General features: G+C 39.4%; 1 protein-coding gene across 5 annotated transcripts in view; it reads right to left on the reverse strand.

Moving 5' to 3' along the window:
• The window catches only part of VAC14 (VAC14 component of PIKFYVE complex), a 419,381-nt gene that overhangs the window by 273,405 nt on the left and 125,523 nt on the right, over positions 1-20,453 (reverse strand). For 3 of the 5 annotated variants that reach the window (XM_033943353.1, XM_033943351.1, XM_033943352.1), the window contains exons 11-13: positions 20,023-20,083; positions 14,564-14,708; positions 6,071-6,136 (exon numbers count right to left, since the gene is read on the reverse strand). In XM_033943353.1, coding sequence (XP_033799244.1) covers positions 6,071-6,136; positions 14,564-14,708; positions 20,023-20,083 — 272 coding nt within the window. The remainder of the gene's footprint in view (positions 1-6,070; positions 6,137-14,563; positions 14,709-20,022; positions 20,084-20,453) is intronic. The other 2 variants (XM_033943354.1, XM_033943355.1) reach the window with 2 other exon arrangements.

Consider the following 20,453-nt stretch of genomic DNA (forward strand, 5'->3'; position numbering starts at 1 on the left):
TTTCTTCCCTTAAGTAAATAGGAAGGGAATTCCATGTTTGAGGAGCTGTAACAGAAAAGATGAAATGCTGCCGTGTGTTAATAATTTTAAGTGAGGGAATAATTAGTAAATGTTGATCATTGGACCTCAGTAGTCTGATTGAGGTATAGGGAATCAATGATTTGTAAATGAAAGCCTGAGTTTTGTATAGCAACGATTTGAAAGTAAGCAGACTTAATTTATACATTATACGGTGCGCGACTGGGAGCCAGTGCGCTTTCTTAAGAAGGTGAGTCACGTGATCAAATTTCTTAGCTTTCATTATAAGTTTGATTGATGCATTTTGGATGATCTGTAAACGTCTGATTTCATTTTGGGCTATTCCCTTGAATAGGGCATTGCAATAATCGATTTTTGAGATAACCAAGGAGTGAATTAATACGTTAAGAGACTTTGGACATAGAAATTTTGAAACTGAACGGATTTGACGAAGTCTGTAGAAAGTTGATTTAACAATGTTACTAATGTGATCATGATAGGTTAGTTTATCGTCGAAGATAACCCCTAAGATCTTAATGCTACTTATCAACTGTAAAGTGGTACCCTTAATAGAAATTGGAAAAATAAGTTTAAAACTATCTTTCCAGGGAAAGAACACGACATTTGATTTATTAACATTAAGAGCTAATCTGTTAGCATCAAGCCACTGGTGAATCTGTTCAAGTTTCTTATTAATTGCTATTGTTTCGAGAAAATTATTGGGATCAAGCGGATGTAAAAGCTGAATATCATCTGCATAGGCAAATACAGTAAAGCCAATGGATTGGCAGAGGGTCATGAGGGGTACAAGAAAAATATTAAACAAAAGTGGTGAAAGAATGGATCCTTGTGGAATACCATATGTTGCCGAGAAACTTTCAGAAGTTGCATTGTTGAAGGACACAATTGAAGAGCGATTTTCAAAGTAAGATTTAAACCAAAGAAGAACCTGATCTGTAATGCCTATAGACTGAAGTCTATCTATAAGAAGATTGTGGTCAATTGTGTCAAACACTGATGGAAGATCGATAGAGATCAGAAGGACAGATGTATGATGATCCAGAAAGTAAAGTATGGAGGTAGACATGCCAATCAATGACTGTTCAGTAGAGTGATGCTGTCTAAAGCCTGTTTGATTTGGATGCAAGATGTTCATTTTTTCTATGAACTCTGATACTTGATTAAATACTACCTTCTTACCTCGCTTACACAAGGAAAAGCTGAGGAGATGGGGCACTGCCCACTGACACGAGATGGAGCTGAAAAAGCTGTAGAGGATTCATTCTGCAAAACTCGCAGGTAAAGATTGATAACCTACTAGTCAAGATTCATGTTCATTTTGCAATGGAAGTAATTGTTTTCTCCAAGGACAAACAGAATATTATAATCTCACATATGGGACTCCTTACCTACAGGCTGCCTTCAACAAAACATCCATTATGGATATGGTCCTGCAGCATCTTAAAGCCTCTGGGATATTTTTCTGGGATATGTTCGGAGAAATAGTCAAAGCAAAATCAAACTCCTCAACAAGTTAAAAATACCGAACCAGGTGCCTGAGGTCTACTATGGTCAGAATCAAGCCAATTAAGAGAATGCAAATTTATAAATGACTGAAACACCTAAATCAGGAAAAAAAGAAAGACACTGCATGACAGTAACACTATTTACTCAATGGAAAAAAACCCCATCCAATTTATAGATAAAAACTCCTCAAAACTAACAGCACATGTGAGCCAGGAGGGAGCACTAGAAAAGTGCAACTGTTAAAGAAAAATGGTGACTGGTGAAGTCCCATGTGACAGCAGTGGTGGAAAGGTGTGCACATGCATGACTGGATGTTCTAAAAGGTTTTACAGGGGCTGGAGAATGGTTCTATATGATGACCTCACCCACTCTTTCTGAAAGTCCAAGTATACAATATCCACCGGTTCTCCACTATCAATTTGTCTGTTCACTTTCTCAAAAAATTGAAGTAGGTTCGTCAAACATGATTTCCCTTTCCTGAACCCATGTTGACTGGCTCTCATCAGGTCGTGTGTGACTAGGTGCTGGACTATGCTATCTTTGATCAGCGCCACAACCATCTTTCCAGGGACAGACGTGAGACTCACAGGTCTGTAGTTGCCTGGCACTCCTATCGATCCTTTTTAAAATATCAGCGTGACTTTCGCTATCTTCCAGTCGTCCGGTATCTGTCCTGTTTTGATTGACAGGTTGGCAAGTTTTTGCAATAGTTCTCTGATTTCAAATGTCAGTTCTTTTAGGACTCTCAGATGAATTCCGTCCAGTCCAGGAGATTTATCACTTTTAAGTTTGGCGATATGGTGGTAAATCTGGTCCAAGTCCACTTCTATTGTGGTGAGGCTGTCCTGTACGACTCCCTTGAACACTTTCACGGTGTCAGGTATTGTTGCGGTGTCTTCCTTTGTAAAGACAGACGCAAAGAAGGAATTCAGTTTGTCTGCAATTTGTTTGTCATCCTTGACGCACCCTTTTCCTCCCAGGTTGTCCAGCGGTCCCACCGCCTCCCTTGCGGGTTTTTTCCCCCTTAACGTATCTAAAGAAGGGCTTGAAATTTTTGGCCTCTTGCGCTATTTTCTCCTCGTAGACCTTTTTGGCAATCCTCACCACCTTGTGACATTTTTTCTGAGCATCTCTATGTTTGTTCCAAGGTTCGGATGTTTTCGTGCATTTCCACGTCTTAAAGGGGTCCTGCTTTTCATTTATGGTTTCCTTCACCTCTTTGGTAAGCCACGCCGGCTCTCTTTTGCCTTTGGTTTTCTTTACTTTGGATATTCGCGGAATGTATTGGCTTTGTGCTTCCGTGATAATATTTTTCAGTAGGGACCATGACTGTTCCACCGTTATAACTTTGCCCATCTTTTTCTTGATCTGTTTTTTTCACCATGGCTCTCATGCTGTTGTATCTTCCCTTTTTAAAGTTTAAAGTCGTGGTTGAGGTTTTGATACCTTTCCTTTTCCTGACATCAAGTTTGAAGTTGATCATGTTGTGATCGCTTGTCCCCAGCGGGACCGTGACTTCTACTTCCTTTGCCGGTCCCATAATGCCATTTAGGACCAAGTCCAAGGTGATGTTTCCTCTCGTCGGCTCTCCTACCATCTGTTCCAGGAAGCAGTCCCCTAGCGCTTGCAGGAACTTTGCCTCCTTGCCATAGTTAGAGGTTTCCAGGTCCCAGTCTATTCCCGGGAAATTGAAATCCTCCAAGATTATGACATTACCTGTCTTACATTCTTGTTTAATTTCCTCTATCTGTCTCCTCCCTCTGTCCTGGCAGTTGGTAGTAAAGGGCAATCTTTAGGTCAGCATCATTGTGTCTGGAAATCCTGATCCAGAGGGATTCCAATTTCTCTTTCTCTTCTGCCATAGTCTCTCTCACGGATTCTATTCCTTCCCGAACATATAGGGCAATACCACCACCTTTCTGCCCCACTCTATCTCTTCTGTATAGTTTGTTTCCCTGTAGTACTGTGTCCCATTTGTTTTCGCCATTCCACCATGTTTCTGTTATGCCAATGATTTCCAGTTCGTCGTTTTTTACTGTTGCTTCTAACTCTCCCATTTTGTTTCCCAAACTTCTGGCATTTGTATACATACCTTTGAGTTCCCTTTGTGTTACCTTCTTGGACTTTCTAAGCTTAGCAGTATCTACTGTTTCTTCCATGGTAACCTTTTCTGCTGCTGTGTTGTCTCCCTCATTTGCTTTGTGTTTGACACCCCTCCTGTGTCTGAGTAGTTGTCCGTAGTTTCTTCTTCGGGGCATCCTGTCGCCCGGGCCATCGACTGTCGGCTTTCCCCAGTCCTTTAGTTTAAAGCCTTCTCGATGGCCCCCTTCATGTTGCCTGCCAGTACTCTTGCTCCTTCCTTGTTGAGGTGCAGTCTGTCCTTTCTGTAGTACTTGCTTTTCCCCCTACTTAAACATGTAAGTACTGGCATTGACATGTATAAGAGCCATATTTCAGAAGATTACACATATAAGAGCAGTCAATTAAGGCTTCAGGGCTCCAGTTTCCTAAAGGTAAATGCTTACATTTTTAAAGTGTACTTAAGCACAATTGAGCCTTTAATCTTCTAAAACCCCAGCTGAAACAAGAATTGTACTTATGCACACCTGAGAGGAAATGCAAAAGCTGACAGGAAAAATTTTAAAAGTAAACAAGTTCGTTAATATATACATAAAATTGTTGGACTGTTCAAACCATGTCCATAACACATTAACTTTGAATCTATGCACCCCATGGAAGTTACACATATAAATATTAGCAGAGTAAAATTGGTATTACATGGGAATTGTCACCCACATATTGTCACACACCATTGGAACAAGCCCACAGGACACTCAGTCACAAAGAGTCCCAGCAAAAGACTGCCAATGTCCTATGCAATTAACTGTAAACCAATTTGGTAGTGTAGGATCCGGGACTGGAACCCAGACCAGAGTTCCCTAAGAAAAAGACTGGACCTTGTCACATTACTGCCTCAACAAAAAATTGAATTATGCTTTCTTCGGGGCTAGACATTTTCTCTTCTGCCCCTAATCCATGAACCAACTAGTCACACTGCCACAAGCTAAAGGTTCTTCAAAGTGAATTTAATTTTGAGAGAATGGCTGCCGAGAGCTCCAGGATAGTGGGATCCTATTTGATTATAAGCCTTTCTTTCTGGTTCAGCTAGTCTTGGTTCAACAAGGTATTTTTGTTAAACAAGAGTGCTTTATCCTACAATACCCTTCTTCAACGAATAGGGTTTAAAGGTAAGCTCTATCTTCCTTTACCGACACTGTTGCACAGAGTCGAGCAGAACTTAAAGGCAATACAAACACTAAGGGATCAAACCCTTTACCCAATTCCTTAGGGCTTCCTATTTTCTATTATTATTATCAGTCATTTCCACTACTTTTCAAGCATGTAAGCAATTGCTTATACATTCTAGGACAGAGGTGGGCAACTCTGGTCCTCGAGGGCATATTCAAACGCAAAAAAAATGTACGATGGCCTACTGGTCACGCAGGCAGCGAAACTAGGCCACCAACTCTCTAATCTACTGATCACGACACTAGACTACAAAACTTTCAGAAAAGAAATAAAAACCCTGCTATTCAAAAAATCCATCAAGACAAACTAACTCTGCAGGAAGCATTTTAATCCCCCAAAGTAACCCGCTCAACTCTGTAACTCTTCTGGAAATGTCCAGATAACCTCGTATGTAATCCACCTTGAATCACAAGGTAATGGCGGAATAAAAGTCACTTATGTAATGCAATGTAATTCATTGGGGAAATCCTGAAAACCCGACTGGGTTCCGGCCCTCGAGGACCAGAGTTGCCCACCCCTGTCACCCCTGTTCTAGGAGCATCACTCACAAAAATACTTGCAAATCTGGAAACACAAGAATAGCTGTAGTGGGTCAGACCAATGGCCCATCAAGCCCAGTAGCCCGTTCTCATGGTGGCCAATCCAGGTCACTAGTATCTGGCAAAAACCCAAAGCGTAGAAACATTGTTGCTCATATTTAAAAAAAATTTGCATGCATCCAGCTAATCCAGGGAACACTGAAAGGACTCCTTTTAGGTACTTGAATTTAAAAAAATGACTATTAAGTAAGGCAGAGTAGTTTAGAGCAAGGATCCACAGACCTCTTTGTATGGGGGAAAATTACATTTTTATCTTCACTAACCTCTAACTGAATGCAGGCAACAGAATAATTTATGTAATCTAAACTCCAAAAATGGTTGTTAACTTCAGTAAATCTCATAATCTAAAATTATTTTACTCTAAAAACCGAAACCAGCATTTTTGTGTGAAATACCTTTCTCTCCAAAAGCAAGCAATCGATAATACTAAACACATATTTGTTATTTTGTTAAATTTTGAGGACTATATTTAAACTTAATTGGTTTGCTTTGTAATACAATATAATTATTTTATGCATTTAAATAATTATTCTGAGAAAGGATCCATAGGTTTCACCAGACTCTCCAAAGGCAAAAAAAGATTTAGAGCATTTGTATGTCTCTCAAGAGGTACTTACCTCATCAGACTCATCGGAAAGGGTCTTTAATAAAATGGGGAAGAGGATGTCTGTATGCCGGAACATCTGAAATCAGATACATCATTATCATTACACTCACAGTAAAAATATGACATATTGGAAGACTTCATAATTAGATCTGAATTTTTGAAATAATACACAATTTAAATTTTTTCTGTACTTCTTGAAAAATGTTTCATTGAATTTAGTGATTATTATATAATTATTTTGTATTCTTGTTATACCGTCTTTTCTAACTAAGTAGTTTACAATACTGACCTCCTCCCTCTTTTACTAAGCCACAATAGAGGTTTCTACTGTGGCCTGGAGTGCTAAAGTACTGGAACCTCTACCGTGGTTAAGTAAAAGAGGGCCTAAAATATGTAAAAAATTAAGAAAAGAACTTCTATTTTTTGACAGAAAAGATACATTCACACTTAAAATAGGTTATTTCTTAGAAATTATCTTACAGGGAAAGAAGAAAAATAGGGGAGAGGGTAGGAGATTTTCCAGTGAAATTCTAGAGAGACCTCAAACTTACTCAAGGCTGAACGTCCATGTCTTGATAATCACTTATGTTATATCTATGAAATGTTCCCTTTTCTTTTTTTTTTTTTTTTATTGTACCTTAACTTTAGTATTATAAACCAACCAGATACTTGCTGATGGTCGGTATATCAAATATAGAATAAACTTGGAAACTTTCTACAGCCAAGCTTTTAAGTTGGATTTAACTTGAGTTGTTCTTAAAGAGGACTGTTAAAAACAGCCTAAAGATTTGGTGTAACTGTGATGCATAATCTTATGTCCATTCATCTAATCTCCAACTATTTGCTATTTCAATCTTAGGGGGTGCTTATTAAGGTGCAGCATAAGTTGGCCTTTAATGTATCTTAGTTTACCATGGGAGTCCCTAACCTGCAGTATCTCAGAACTACAGGCTAGTGGCTCTAACAGCACATAAACAATGCAGCTTGCTATCAACTTGCTCTCATATTGGCTAGGAGAACTGGGCCATTATCTTGTGGTCTAATGCTCCTGGGCTGCATCTTAAAAGAGCTAGGTATTTAAAAGAATTTGGGGAGGAGAGTAATGTGGAATCAGGGACAATGCTATAAGGCTCTGCTCCTAGCACGGTCTGCCCTCTCACCTGGTAAAATCACCACAGGAACCTGCGAGAACTGCATGGGCTTTAATAAGGGCACAGAGAGATAGGATTTACGGCCTGACTATAAATCAGTAGTGAAAATTTTGACAAAACTACCACACAGAGGTAAAGAATAATAATAATAATGATAACTTTATTTTTCTATACCGCCATAATCTTACGACTTCTAGGCGGTTCACAATAAAGAGAGCTGTACAATCAGCGAATTACAATCTTAAAGACCAATGAATTACAATCTTAACAATCAGCGAACTACAATGTAGTATTAACATGTTACAGTGAAGGGGCTGGATGGCCAGCGAATTACAAAATACAAATGGAGAGGAAGACACTGAACAGACAGTGAGTACAGAATACAATTGGAGAGGGAGTGTAGAATCAACATGAAGAGTAATCGTTTTGAAAGGAGGGAGTATTTTGACTAGGAAATAAATCTATTGAACAGAGCAGTCTTAATTACTTTCCGAAAGGCACCGTAAGTCAATCTGGCTCTATCAATGAAGTCGCCTAGCCAGGTTTGCTGTCTGCTAGCTTGAAACTTAAATATTCTTTCCAGAAAGGTTCTGTATTTGCAATCTGTGATCTTTGAGTAAGCAAAAAGATTGCGATTTCTGGTTGTCCTTGTGGGAGTGTATAGTTTGAAATGAGGTGAGAAGTAGTTGGAGGCCATTTCCCACACCAGTTTATAACAAAAACAAGAGAATTTGAATAAAATTCGTGCCTCAATTGGCAACCAGTGTAGAAGTTTGTAGTAGGGACTAATGTGATCACTTTTCTTTAGTCCGAATATTAAGCGGACAGCCGTGTTTTGCACTATTCTTAATTTTCTTACAGTTTTTTTTAGGTATACCCACGTAAATGATATTGCAGTAGTCTAGGGTGGATAGTATCAATGACTGTACCAATAATCTGAAGGATAAGGGGTCAAAATATTTTTTGATGGTTTTTAATTTCCAAAGTGTGGAGAAGCACTTTTTTGTCACCAGGTTTGTGTGATCGATCAAGGTCAGGTGGGTGTCTAAGGTGACTCCTAGTATTTTTATGGTTTTTGATATTGGGTGATCGTGACCCTTTAGGTGTATTGTTGTTGTGGTGATTTTGTTCTTTGGGCTTGCCAAGAAGATTTTTGTCTTTTCTGAATTTAGTTTCAGTTTAAAATTGATAGTCCATTGTTCAATTTCAGTCATGATATGGGAAATGTGATTTAGAGTGTCGTTAGTCACGTTGGTTACTGGGATTAAAATAGAGATGTCATCTGCGATTAAAATGGAGCTGGCAGGACTATCTTCCCTGACTACTGGTTCAGAATGGGCCAAAGAGATAACAGCCAATGTCACAGTGGCAGTCGAACATATCTTGGAGAACAATTTTCAGTTGCTTCTGGATAAAATGAAATTTATACACAATACACTGTAAGGGACAGGCCTTGAATTTCACACAATCAAGCAATGCACGAACAAGATGGATAACACCCTACAGAGTGCATAGAAAGCATGGATGCATCAGCAGGAACAACTGAAAATGATGGAAGAGAAAGTAGACAACCTTGAAAACCAGTCTAGATACAACAATCTCAGACTGATTGGAATTCTTTAAACAGTTACAGATGGGGAACTTTGAGGACTTTTCGAAACATGGATGCAAAAATGTTTGCAACTGAACAGTACTGCAGGACCTATGCATATAAAATCTGCACACAGAATTAGTTCTTGTTGAGACACAAACTGGGAGACTGTGGGTGGGGAGCTTTTATCTAATGAATTATGCACATATCCAAGAGATCCTACAGACGCTAAAAGGAGGCAAGAAGCTGGACTTTGATGGCAGGAAGGTGCTGTGCTTCCAAGACTATTTGGCCCAGACTGCTGGGTGTTGTGCCTGCATGCACACGCCTGGTAAATCTCCCATGTTTGATTTGCTCTCATTTATCCATCTAAACTTAAAATTTCATATCAAAGAGAAATGCAGTTATTCACTAATATACAAAGGTACATCTAGCTCCGTTCCTGGCAGTATTCAAATCCAGGCTAAAAGCTTACTTTTTCGAGGTTGCTTTTAACTCCTAACCCCCTCTCACTTGTAAAGTATCAATGCCTAAGAAACTTCCTAACCTCCTACTTGTCCTGTTTGTCTTTTTAATTAGATTGCAAGCTCTACTTAGCAGGGACTGTCTCTTGAATGTTTTAATGTAAGCTTTATGTATATCTAGCAGCGCAATAGAAATGATAAGTAGTAATAAAAATTGTGGACAGTATTGCATCAGTTGAAGACAACGCTACTCCTGGAACCAACCTATAAAAGACTCAGGGCTCCTTTTACTAAGGTGTGCTAGCGTTTTTAGCGCGCGCTAAATGAAAAATACTAACACAAGTATTGTAGCACGCGCTAAAACCCTAGCGCACCTTAGTAAAAGGAACCCTCAGTTTGATGCAGAAGTGGGTCCACTGACTTTGGCAGAGTAAATTATTGAGTTCACACCTTAAAGACAGAAAACATGTAGGATATAGGACAGCCAAATTAAGTCTGTCAACTGCATAATAAAGCTTGTCCTATTTAAGAAACCTGGGATATGAAAGGTGCATGGTGTAAGAGTTAAGCACAGGATTCTTCTTGAAAACAGTGTTCCTCTCCCTTGGAAGAGGGGGAGGGGATATTGATGCACAACAGGGTGGCTGCAGGAACTATAAAAAATTGCAGGTGTTCTAGAGATGAAAGATAAAAGGATACAAGCGACTGATAGTAATTTGTAATTTATCTTTAAAATCCAGGATGGTACCGGCAGACTGGAAGGTGGCTAACATTATTCTGATTTTTAAAAAGTGTTACAGATGTGATCTAGGAAATTATAGACCAACGAGTCTAATGTTGGTGCCAGCAAAATGGTAGAGAGTATTATAAAGAACAAAGTTAGAGAGCATATACTGTACATAAGCATGGATTAATGAGAGAAAGCCAACATGGATTTAATCAAGGGAAATCTACTACATTTCTTCAAAGCGGTGAATAAACATGTGGATAAAGGTGAGCTGGTCGATATTGTATATTTGGATTTTCAAATGGCATTTGATAAATTACAATCAAGATACCCCAACAAGGAGTTTATTCAATGGAAATGCGTGGCACTATATCAATTAATTCAAATATTATTATTGAAGGAACAGGATCTCAGAAATCCAAACCATAAATTTCATTGATGTCTCTTGATTGTAACTGGATTATATTTTCTTTCATTAATCCTAAAAAACCTTCAATTCTTTATAACATTAATTCTTTTTTAAATGAAAATTTTAATCATTTTTCTTATTATTTAATTCATTTCAATCTTTTGACTTCCGACACGTGGCAATGTATTGTAAACTTCATTTTAAAAAATCTTTTTAGTGTTCAAATGGCACTCAATATATTTTTTAATGAAATTTGAAATACATTGCCACATATCAGAAGTCAAAGGATTGAAATGAATTAAATAAGAAGAAAATATATTTAAAAAAGAAAAATATTTAAATTAAAATTTTCATTAATAAAAATAATTAATGTTATAAAGAACTGAAGGTTTTTTTAGGATCAATGAAAGAAAATATAATCCCGTTACAACCAAGAGAAATCAATGAAGTCTTTAGTTTGGATTTCTGAGATCTTTTTCCTTCAAAAACAACAACAACATTTGAATTAATATAGTGGCATACATTTCCATTGAACTCCTTGTTAGGGGATCTTGATTAGATTATTTTGTTTATTACCATTTTTTTTATTTGAGATATTATTTGATAAAGTACCTCATGAAAGGCTTCTGAGGAAATCAGAAAGTTATAGGATAGGAGGTAATGTCCTATTATAGATTAAGACAGGCAAAAGACAAAAGGAATTCACCCCAAGATATCCACAGAGAAGAAAATCCAGAGAAAACCAAAAAAACTCTGTGGAGTGACGATGTTCCTAAATGGACTTTATTTGAAAGAGTCAAAGTTCCAAAGTTACACCAAAATCATCCACATAAAAATAAATTCATCCACATAAAAATAGGTTATCCACATAAAAGCCTTAAAGGACCTAGTCCGCTAGGGATACAGGACCCAACACGGTCCGTGTTTCGTCAAAAAGTCTTCTTCAGGGGTCCCTGGGGCTCCTATAAAGGTGAATACGTGGGAAACAATTGTGTGGTGAACCGGAAGTGAGACACTGCTTGCGTTTGTTCTCAAGGAAAGGTAACAACTTCACCTATGGTCTGTGCAAGTTTAGCTCACACTGTTTCCAGTAGTGTGCACATAAGAACCCAGAGTCTAGATAGGATCACTTGAGTAGTCATCAATACTTCCTTGGCAAACTTAAACTGAAGGGCCAGAAATATATGCTGGGAGGAGAGAAGCTGATATGCACGGACGGGGAGAGGGACCTTGGGGTGATAGTGTCCGAAGATCTAAAGGTGAAAAAACAGTGTGAGAAGGCAGTGGCTGTGCCAGAAGGATGCTGGGCTGTATAAAAAGAGGCGTAGCCAGTAGAAGGAAGAAGGTGTTAATGCCCCTGTACAGGTCATTGGTAAGGCACCACTTGGAGTATTGTGTTCAGTTTTGGAGGCCATATCTGGCGAAAGACGTAAGAAGACTTGAAGCGGTCCAGAGGAGGGTGACGAAAATGATAGGAGGCTTGCGCCAGAAGACGTATGAGGAGAGACTGGAAGCCCTGAATATGTATACCCTAGAGGAAAGGAGAGACAGGGGAAGATATGATTCAGACGTTCAAATACTTGAAGGGTATTAACGTAGAACAAAATCTTTTCCAGAGAAAGGAAAATGGTAAAACTAGAGGACATAATTTCAGGTTGAGGGGTGGTATATTCAAAGGCAATGTTAGGAAATTCTACTTTACGGAGAGGGTGGTGGATGCCTGGATTGCGCTCCTGAGAGAGGTGGTGGAGAGTAAAACTGTGACTGAGTTCAAAGAAGCGTGGGATGAACACAGAGGATCTAGAATCAGAAAATAATATTAAAAATTGAACTAAGGCCAGTACTGGGCAGACTTGCACGGTCTGTGTCTGTATATGGCCGTTTGGTGGAGGATGGGCTGGGGAGGGTGTAGATGGGCTGGAGTAGGTTTTAACGGAGATTTCGGCAGTAGGAACCCAAGCACAGTACCGGGTAGAGCTTTGGATTCTTGCCCAGAAATAGCTAAGAAGAAAAAATTAAAAAAATTTAAATTGAATCAGGTTGGGCAGACTTGATGGACCATTCTGGTCTTTAGCTGCCGTCATCTACTATATTTACTATGTTACATGAAATTGAGGGGATATAGGGATAAACTACAATTCGGATAGGAAAGGAAGGGGAGAAAATACAAAAGGATTGCTCTTCCAATCTAATATGCCCAGTCAGTAATTTATGGTCTAATTAGACGTAGGCATCTGAAAAGAGATATAAGATATTTCTTAAATTGAATTAAAGATTTCTGAAGTCTTAAATGAGATGGTGATAGATTACAAAGTTTGTATAGAGAAAATAGAACATGAGGTACAAATCCAGGAAGTATTTAGGTTAGTGGACATGTTCCTTGATTAGCGGCCTGTGATATTCATCAAACAACCAATGGAAAACAAACCATTGAAACTTTGGGTCAAGTGTGGCTCACTCTCTGACTGGGTAAGATGACAGTAAAACACCGGTCATAATGATTTGATATGTGGGAGAGAGTAATTACTCGGTAATGAGCATCTAAAGAGGTTCTGACCCATCCTGGATTATATCTAGAAGGTAATGTGAACACAAGTTAAAAATTGACCAATTCCTTATGGTCAAATAAAAAGGGGCAAAGAGGTCAGTGGTTCTCGGGTAATATAACAGACTCGGAATGTCACCCAAATTAATTTTCAGAGGTTAGCAGACTTTTGTATACTAGAACTCAAATTAGATGAAGGATCAGATAGCAGGAGCTACACTCAACACTAACGGGTTGAAGACAAACTTGAAATCGTCTCCCACGCTTTTGTTGTTAGACTCAGAGGGGGAAGAAATGGTAGGAGTCAGGAGTCATGCTAACTCCTTTGAACTTTTGTGTAGAACAAAGCTTAAAAGAACAAATGGAATGTTAGGAATTATTCAGAAAAGAATGGCGAATAAAACTGAGGATGTTATAATGCCGCTGTACCAATCCATAGTGGAACCAAACAATTATTATATGCAGTTCTGATCACTCCATCTCAAAAAGGTATAGTAGAAACAGAAAGACTAAAAAGAAAGGCAACATAAATGATAAAAGGGATGAAACAGTTCTCCTAAAAGAAAAGATAAACAGGTTGGGACTTTTTGGCTTGGAGAAGAGATAACTGAAAGGGTATATGACAGAGGTCACAGGAAGAGTAGGCGGATACGGTAAACAGTACCAAGGATTAGGGAACAGTCCATAAAATTGGCAGATGCCACTTTTTAAACCAATCAGCAACGGTATTATTTCACTTGGTACACAATTAAGCTAAGGGATTTGTACCACATAATATTGTCAAAGCATTTAGCATAGCTGGGTTTAGACAAGTTCCTAGAATGAAAGTCCACAACAATTACCGGAGGAGTAGCCTAAGAGAGTGGATGGATATCCTAATGATTAGTGTAGCAGACTGTGATCCTGGGGAACTGAGTTCCGCCAAAGGTAGTGTTCCCTTACAATGCATGCTTGCCACTTTTTTTTTTTTTATCAGAAGAGTTTTTCATGAAGTGGCATGCATGCATTGTAAGGGAACATAGCATGAGACAGCCTTTGGCAAAACATGCTGTTATGTCAGGAGTTCCCGTTTGAAACCATTGCAGCAATAAGATGAGTGACTACGAGTGGAAACTATGAAAATGAAGTATATAAATGGAATTAATACTGTATAATATGAATGTTTAAGTAGTTTGGATTAATGAAGAAATTTGCTATCTAAATCCTCAAGGATAGTTGAACTACTTGAGGTTAGCCACTGAAGTCCAACATTGAACTAAATACTTATGTTTGGTGAGGTATTAAGGTGAATTATTTGAGGTATTAAGGTGAATTATTTGTTGGTTTCCTTCATCTCGAAGAATTGAATTATTGTGCTTTATAATTTATCTTTTAATCCTGGCATTCTGTTATGCTAGCAGCCACACAGTTAATCCTGACCTGAAGCACTCAGTTGTTCCACTACTTGACCTCTATGCAATAAGTTTTATAAGGGGAAAAAACCTAGTAGGAATTAGATGTATAATCACTAAATTAATTTCACCAACAATCTACATTTTGTACACAATTTACCAACAAAATAATAATGGGAGAAGAAAATGCTTCATACTCATTTTGTTAGCTGCTTGGCATTTTACCTTCCGAGGAGTCTTTATGTACAAGTGATAGAGCCATTTCAGCACTGCTATCCTTGTCATCATTCCTATAGCAGAGTCATGAAGAAGGCGGTTCAAGACATGCACTATTCCATCCAAGTTAAGTGTCACCTGGATTCTCTCTGCACTACAAAAAAGGGTTTAAAAAAAACACAAGCAAACATCAATACTTTTGAACAGGCACATAATCACTAACAAATAAAGGATAAACCTAGAAGTCTTAGACCATCAGTTCTCACACAGGCACATTCAGAGTTGCCATATGGTTTCAGAGTAAAGCCAGAGCAAATATGGTTCACCAAACAGTAGACACCAAGTAAGAGAATACGGGGGCAACACAATAACTAGGTGCTATCTATAAAGTAAGTTGGGTGCCTATTTTCCTTCACATAATTCTAGTGTAAAGGAAAATGCATGTCTATAATTTAGACATGAGTGTTTATGCCATCCATAGAACTGGCTTAGGCGCCCAAGCACTGGAAATAAATGCATAACTTACTGTATTTAGAAAGTTAGGTACATAACTTTACACTCTGCCTTTTTTCCACTCAGACTCTGCCTATGTGTACGCCAACCTATAAATATAAGTTTCTTTACAGCATAGCGCTTAGGCAGAATTTTTGGCATATAGGCAAATATATGTCAATATTCTAATCTTTTACATGCATAATCATCTTCCAATTGTGTGTGTATTATGGCCTTGTACATGCACACAAGAATTAGAAGCACTGGAAAGGCAGCCCACTTTGCTTAATAAGATTATTTGATGATTTCTGATTTTCTGAGTATACCTTGAGGTATGATAGGAATGTGATATTAAAATACACATTATATATGAGTGTGAGAATATGAGGAAGGGACCCATGGGTACCTGCAGTAAACACAAAAAACATGTTTTTTTATACCACAGATGTGGGAGCAAAGCTTTTTAGCATCCTGTGGGAACAGTAAAAAGCCTTGTTTCCACAGGGAAGACAAAACAATTACCACTCCCATGGGTCTTCCTTCCACCCTCCTATCTGCCCGCCACCACATACCTTCTGCAGACAGCCAATCCTCACTGAACTGCTCATGGCCTTCCCTCTGATGGGTCCTTTCTTATCATGCAACTTCCTGATTTTGCAAAGGCAGAGGGAAGGCCATGAGATAATAATAATAATAATAATAATTTTATTCTTATATACCACCATACCGAAAAAATACAACAAGTTAAATGAAAAAGAACTTATTAAAAGCTAAAACAGAATATATTAAGATACCAACCCATCAAATAGTTGTGTCTTTAGCAGTTTTCTAAAATCAGCATAAGAAGGAACCTCTAACATAATTTTCCAAGCCATACATTCAATTTAGTGGCCTGAAACGAGAGGGTTCTCTCAAGGAACTTCTTATAATGACAGGATTTTATGGAGGGATATGTGAACAAATGCACTCTATGTGTGCTCTTATTAAAGTGGCTCAAAGAGAAGCGAGGAACAAGATAACCTGGTGACACACCAAAGACTGATTTATAACAAATGCATGAAAATTCTAGACTCTATCTGCAGCCAATGGAGTTTATGATAAAAAGAAGTAATATGTTCCCATTTTTTTAATCCAAAAATGAGGTGGACAGCAGTATTCTGAACCACTCTCAATTTTTTGAGAATTTTCCTATAAGCACCTAAGTATATAATATTGCTTTAATCAAGAATGCTTAAGATGGAGTACTGTACCAACAAACGAAAAGAGGCTTCATCAAAATATTTCTTAATGGTGCGAAGCTTCCAAAGCACAGAGATACATTTCTTACATAATAAATCAGTGTGTTGTTCCATTATAAGATGTACTCTCGGGTCTTCTGTAAACCAAGGTGAAGAGAATGGTCATTAGTTAGTTTTGGTCAACTTGACTTTTGCTAGGTTCTCATAGAGTGTTTTAATGCCTGAATGCCAGGTCAGTGCCTTCTCTTCTAGGGAGTCTGTGCTTAGTTGTAGTTTGGAGATGCCGCGGGAAAATGTGGTTGGGTTTACTGACTTTGGGTCGAACGTAATTGTTTCCTGGGAATTTGTTTGGTCTGCTGCCTCTAACTCTGGTGTGCAGGCCGAACGTGATTATATGGTGGTCGGTCCAGGGGACCACTATGTTTGTCGGGGAGGATGTTTTCTGGTTAATTTGTGGACCGTCTTGGAGAAAGATTAGGTCCAGTGTGTTTCCAGAGGAATGAGTGGGAGAGGTGACTTGTTGAGTGAGTCCCAGATCTGACAGTATTTTGATGAAATCTCGTGGGGTGCCTGGACTTCTGGATAGTTCACGAAGTTGAGGTCTCCTAGGACTATGATTTGTTTATGGTTTATGGACAGGTTGCTTATAATGGTTAGCAGTTCGTCAAGCGCAGACATAGGAGAGGAGGTGCTCTGTAGACTAGTATGATCATGATTTTTTTTGTCGTGGCCTATTGAGAAAACGAGGCATTCTAGGCCTGGTAGTGTTATGGAATGTATTTGGTGTAAGTTTAACTTGGACTTGGCAATCGCTGCCACCCCTCCCCCTCTCTTGTTGGGATGGGAGCATGCCATTGCATGGTAGCCTTGAGGGCATAAAGCACCCAAGGTGGCTCTATCATTGTCTTTGAGCCATGTTTCCATCATTAGTAGGTGGTCCAAGTTGTACTCTGTGATGGCGTCTGTGAGGATGAGGTCTTTGTCGTTTACGGATCTGGCATTCACTAGGGCTGCTGCAACATTGTGAGCAATGGAGGTGACAACACCATTCACGCAGCGGCGTAGGACCAGGCAGGCACGCAAAAAGCTCGCGCCTGCTTTGTTCGCCGCTCTGCCTCTCGCTGCCGCAGCCATCTAGCAGGGGAAGCGCTGGGAGTTCCAAAAGGTCACTGCTGCAGCCGTCTAGCAAGGGAAGCGCCGGGAATAGAAAAAGGTACCAGGAGGGAGGAGTACAAAAAGGTACAGGGGGGCCCTGCCAGGATGTTAAAAATGTAAAAATGCTAAGGGGGGGAGTATGGGGAGGGAGAACAAAAAGGTATGGAGAGCCCTGCCGGGATTTTAAAAAGTAAAAAAAGGTATTGGGGTGCTTCTCCTGCCTGCTTGTCACTAAGTCAGCCTGCCCTGTCCCTACCTGCATGCCAGCCACTAGGCCTGCCTGCTTTGTGCCCTGTCCCTACCTGCCTGGCAGCCCTGTGCCCTGTCCCTGCCTACTCTGTTCCTACTAGCATGCCAGCCACTAGTCCAGCCTGCCTTGTGCCCTGTCCCTACCTGCCTGTCAGCTACTAGCCCTGCCTGCCCTGCACCCTGCTTGCCAGCTACTAGGCTTGCCTGCCACTAGGCTTGCCTGCCCTGTCCCTATCTGCCTGACAGCCACTAGCCCTGCTTGCCAGTTACTAGCCCTGCCTGCCCTGTGCCCTGTCCCTGCCTGCCAGCCACTAGGCCTGCCTGCCCTGTGCTCTGTCCCTGCTTCTACCGCCTGCCAGCCACTAGGCCTGCCTGCCCTGTGTCTTGTCCCAGCCAACTACTGGACCACCAGAGGAGGGACAGGGTATAGAGCCTGGCAGGGAGAATTTGGTTCAGAAAGGTTTTTTTTCCTGTTTTCCTCCTCTAAATGTAGGGTGCTTCTTATGGTCAGGTGCGTCTTATAGAGCAAAAAACACAGTAATTAAAAGGTAAGCAAATAACAAAACGAAAATTAGACTGGTCCATATACTCATTTTCTCAGTGGTCAATTATGGATCAAAAGTTAGACATTATGGAAACAAGACAGAAGGAGGATTAACTCATTTGAACTTTGGAGCTGGAGAAGGATTCTATGCATGCCGTAGACTGCCAGGAGAACTAGCAAATCAATTTTGAAAGAGATCAGACAAGGAATGTCACTTGAAGCCCACATGATGAAGTTACGACTATTTTATTTTGGTCACACTGTTAGAAGAGAGAGATCACTGGAGAAGGACATCATGTTTGGGAAGATTAAAGGAACTAGGCAAAGAGGGTGACCTGCAACTACACGGCTGGATATGTTGACAACTACTATAGGGATGACACTGAAGGACCTCGTTGGACTAACACATGATTGACTTATTTTTGGATCTTTAACTCATCAATTTGCTAGGACTCGAATCTGAGTTGATGGCACCTAACACACAGCAGCTGTTCTCAGACTATCCAACAATTCCACCTGGATTAGGTGAGTCCTCCAGTCTTTACTATAAGTGATGATATCATCCAGACAGGTGGTCATGAAACCGCCATGTTGCTTTAATAGGCAGTTGACAAAGCACTGAAATGTTGCTGGAGTTCCATGACAGAACATTCCTCTAACTTTTGCAGATCCTTTTTCATGTATTCCACTCCCTCCTTGGTGTCTACTCCATTACAAATCTTATCATCGGCAATATTGCTCACAAACATATTGAACAGGATCGGCCCCAGCACCGATCCTTGAGGGACTCCACTACTCACCTTTCCTTCCTCCGAGTGAATTTCATTAACCACCACCCTCTGGTGTCTATCTGTCAACCAGTTTCTAATCCAGTTCACCACTTTAGGTTCTAACTTCAGCTCAAGTTTGTTCAAGAGCCTCCTTGATTGGTACAAAAAGTATATTCTTTGGTTTGAAAAGGCAAGTAAATTAGATTAAAAAAGAAAAAAGAAAAGGATTCGTCCATATTCCCTTTCCCTAGGATCAAAGTTTTTTCTCAAAAATAGGTCAACTTTTCTATAGAAGAGTGCTATTTCTATATCTCTAGTGACAACCAGTGGAAGGCATTAGTTAGTGCAGTAAAAGTGATTTAGTCACTCTGTTTGTTCATTTATAGAGAGAGTTAAATGCATTACCTCCAACACATTTGCTGACCTTTATTGCTATGTGATGAAATCATTTTAACTTTAAAGCAGGACACAGAGGCTAGTGTGGCTCTTTTGAGATGTGCCAGTTGTCAACTAATTACCAGACTGAGGCTCAGTGTTTTTCCCTCTATCACTCTACACAATATTTCCTGTATGTCCAGTGTACACTCCTTACAAAGCACACCAACAAGTTCAACAAAAGTATTTTCTATGTCGCAAATACTATGGCCTTTGTTCTGTAAAATTCAGAGATATGAATAATTATAATTAGAAATTTAATCTTTCTGGGGCAGTTGGCTATTAATTGAATCAATCAAAACACTTTTTGGGAAGATGAGGGGAAAGCATACTGCCTGCCTTACATGATAGGATATACCAATATTTACATGGCTTAGCAAGGAAACCATAGATGCTTTTGGCACCTCCTGTAGATTTTCCTTCCAATCAAATCCTTTAAACAAGTTTTTAAAAACTTGAACATATGGTATGAATTGTCTACCAGTTGCAGTTCAATATTTTGTTAATGGCAGGTCAGGTTAAAACAATCACCTTTCACCTGTATCAAGCACATGGCTAATTACTTAGCAGTGAAAATCTTCTTACCTACCAAGACCAAACACAGTGCTGTTGCCAAAGCTGGAATTATTGATGGCATTGAGAGCACCTAAAGAACAACACAAAGGTAGACTAAGTAAGAAGTAATGTATCATGTAAGGCTAAATGGAAGAATAAAAAGCAGGTGTGAATTTCTATCTAAACACCTTGGGAGTAATTTTGTAAAGGCATATGCATGTACAACAGCTTCCCATATCAAAAAGGTGAGATTTAGTCATATCTGTTGATTTCTTTTTCTTGAATCTTGCTAGACCAGTCCAGCCTAATGTGTCATATTCTTCTACCAGTAGATAGAGGTAGAGTAACTGAATGTTTCAGTGGCAATACACGTTTAAGATCTGGTGCAGCCTGGATATCTTTATTTACTGTTATTTTATTTCTGAACATAAATCACAGGAAAAACATAAATCATTTGTTAC

The sequence above is a fragment of the Geotrypetes seraphini genome, chromosome 4 (genome assembly GCF_902459505.1).
Source record: "Geotrypetes seraphini chromosome 4, aGeoSer1.1, whole genome shotgun sequence".
In the NCBI taxonomy this organism is placed as follows: Eukaryota; Metazoa; Chordata; class Amphibia; order Gymnophiona; family Dermophiidae; genus Geotrypetes; species Geotrypetes seraphini.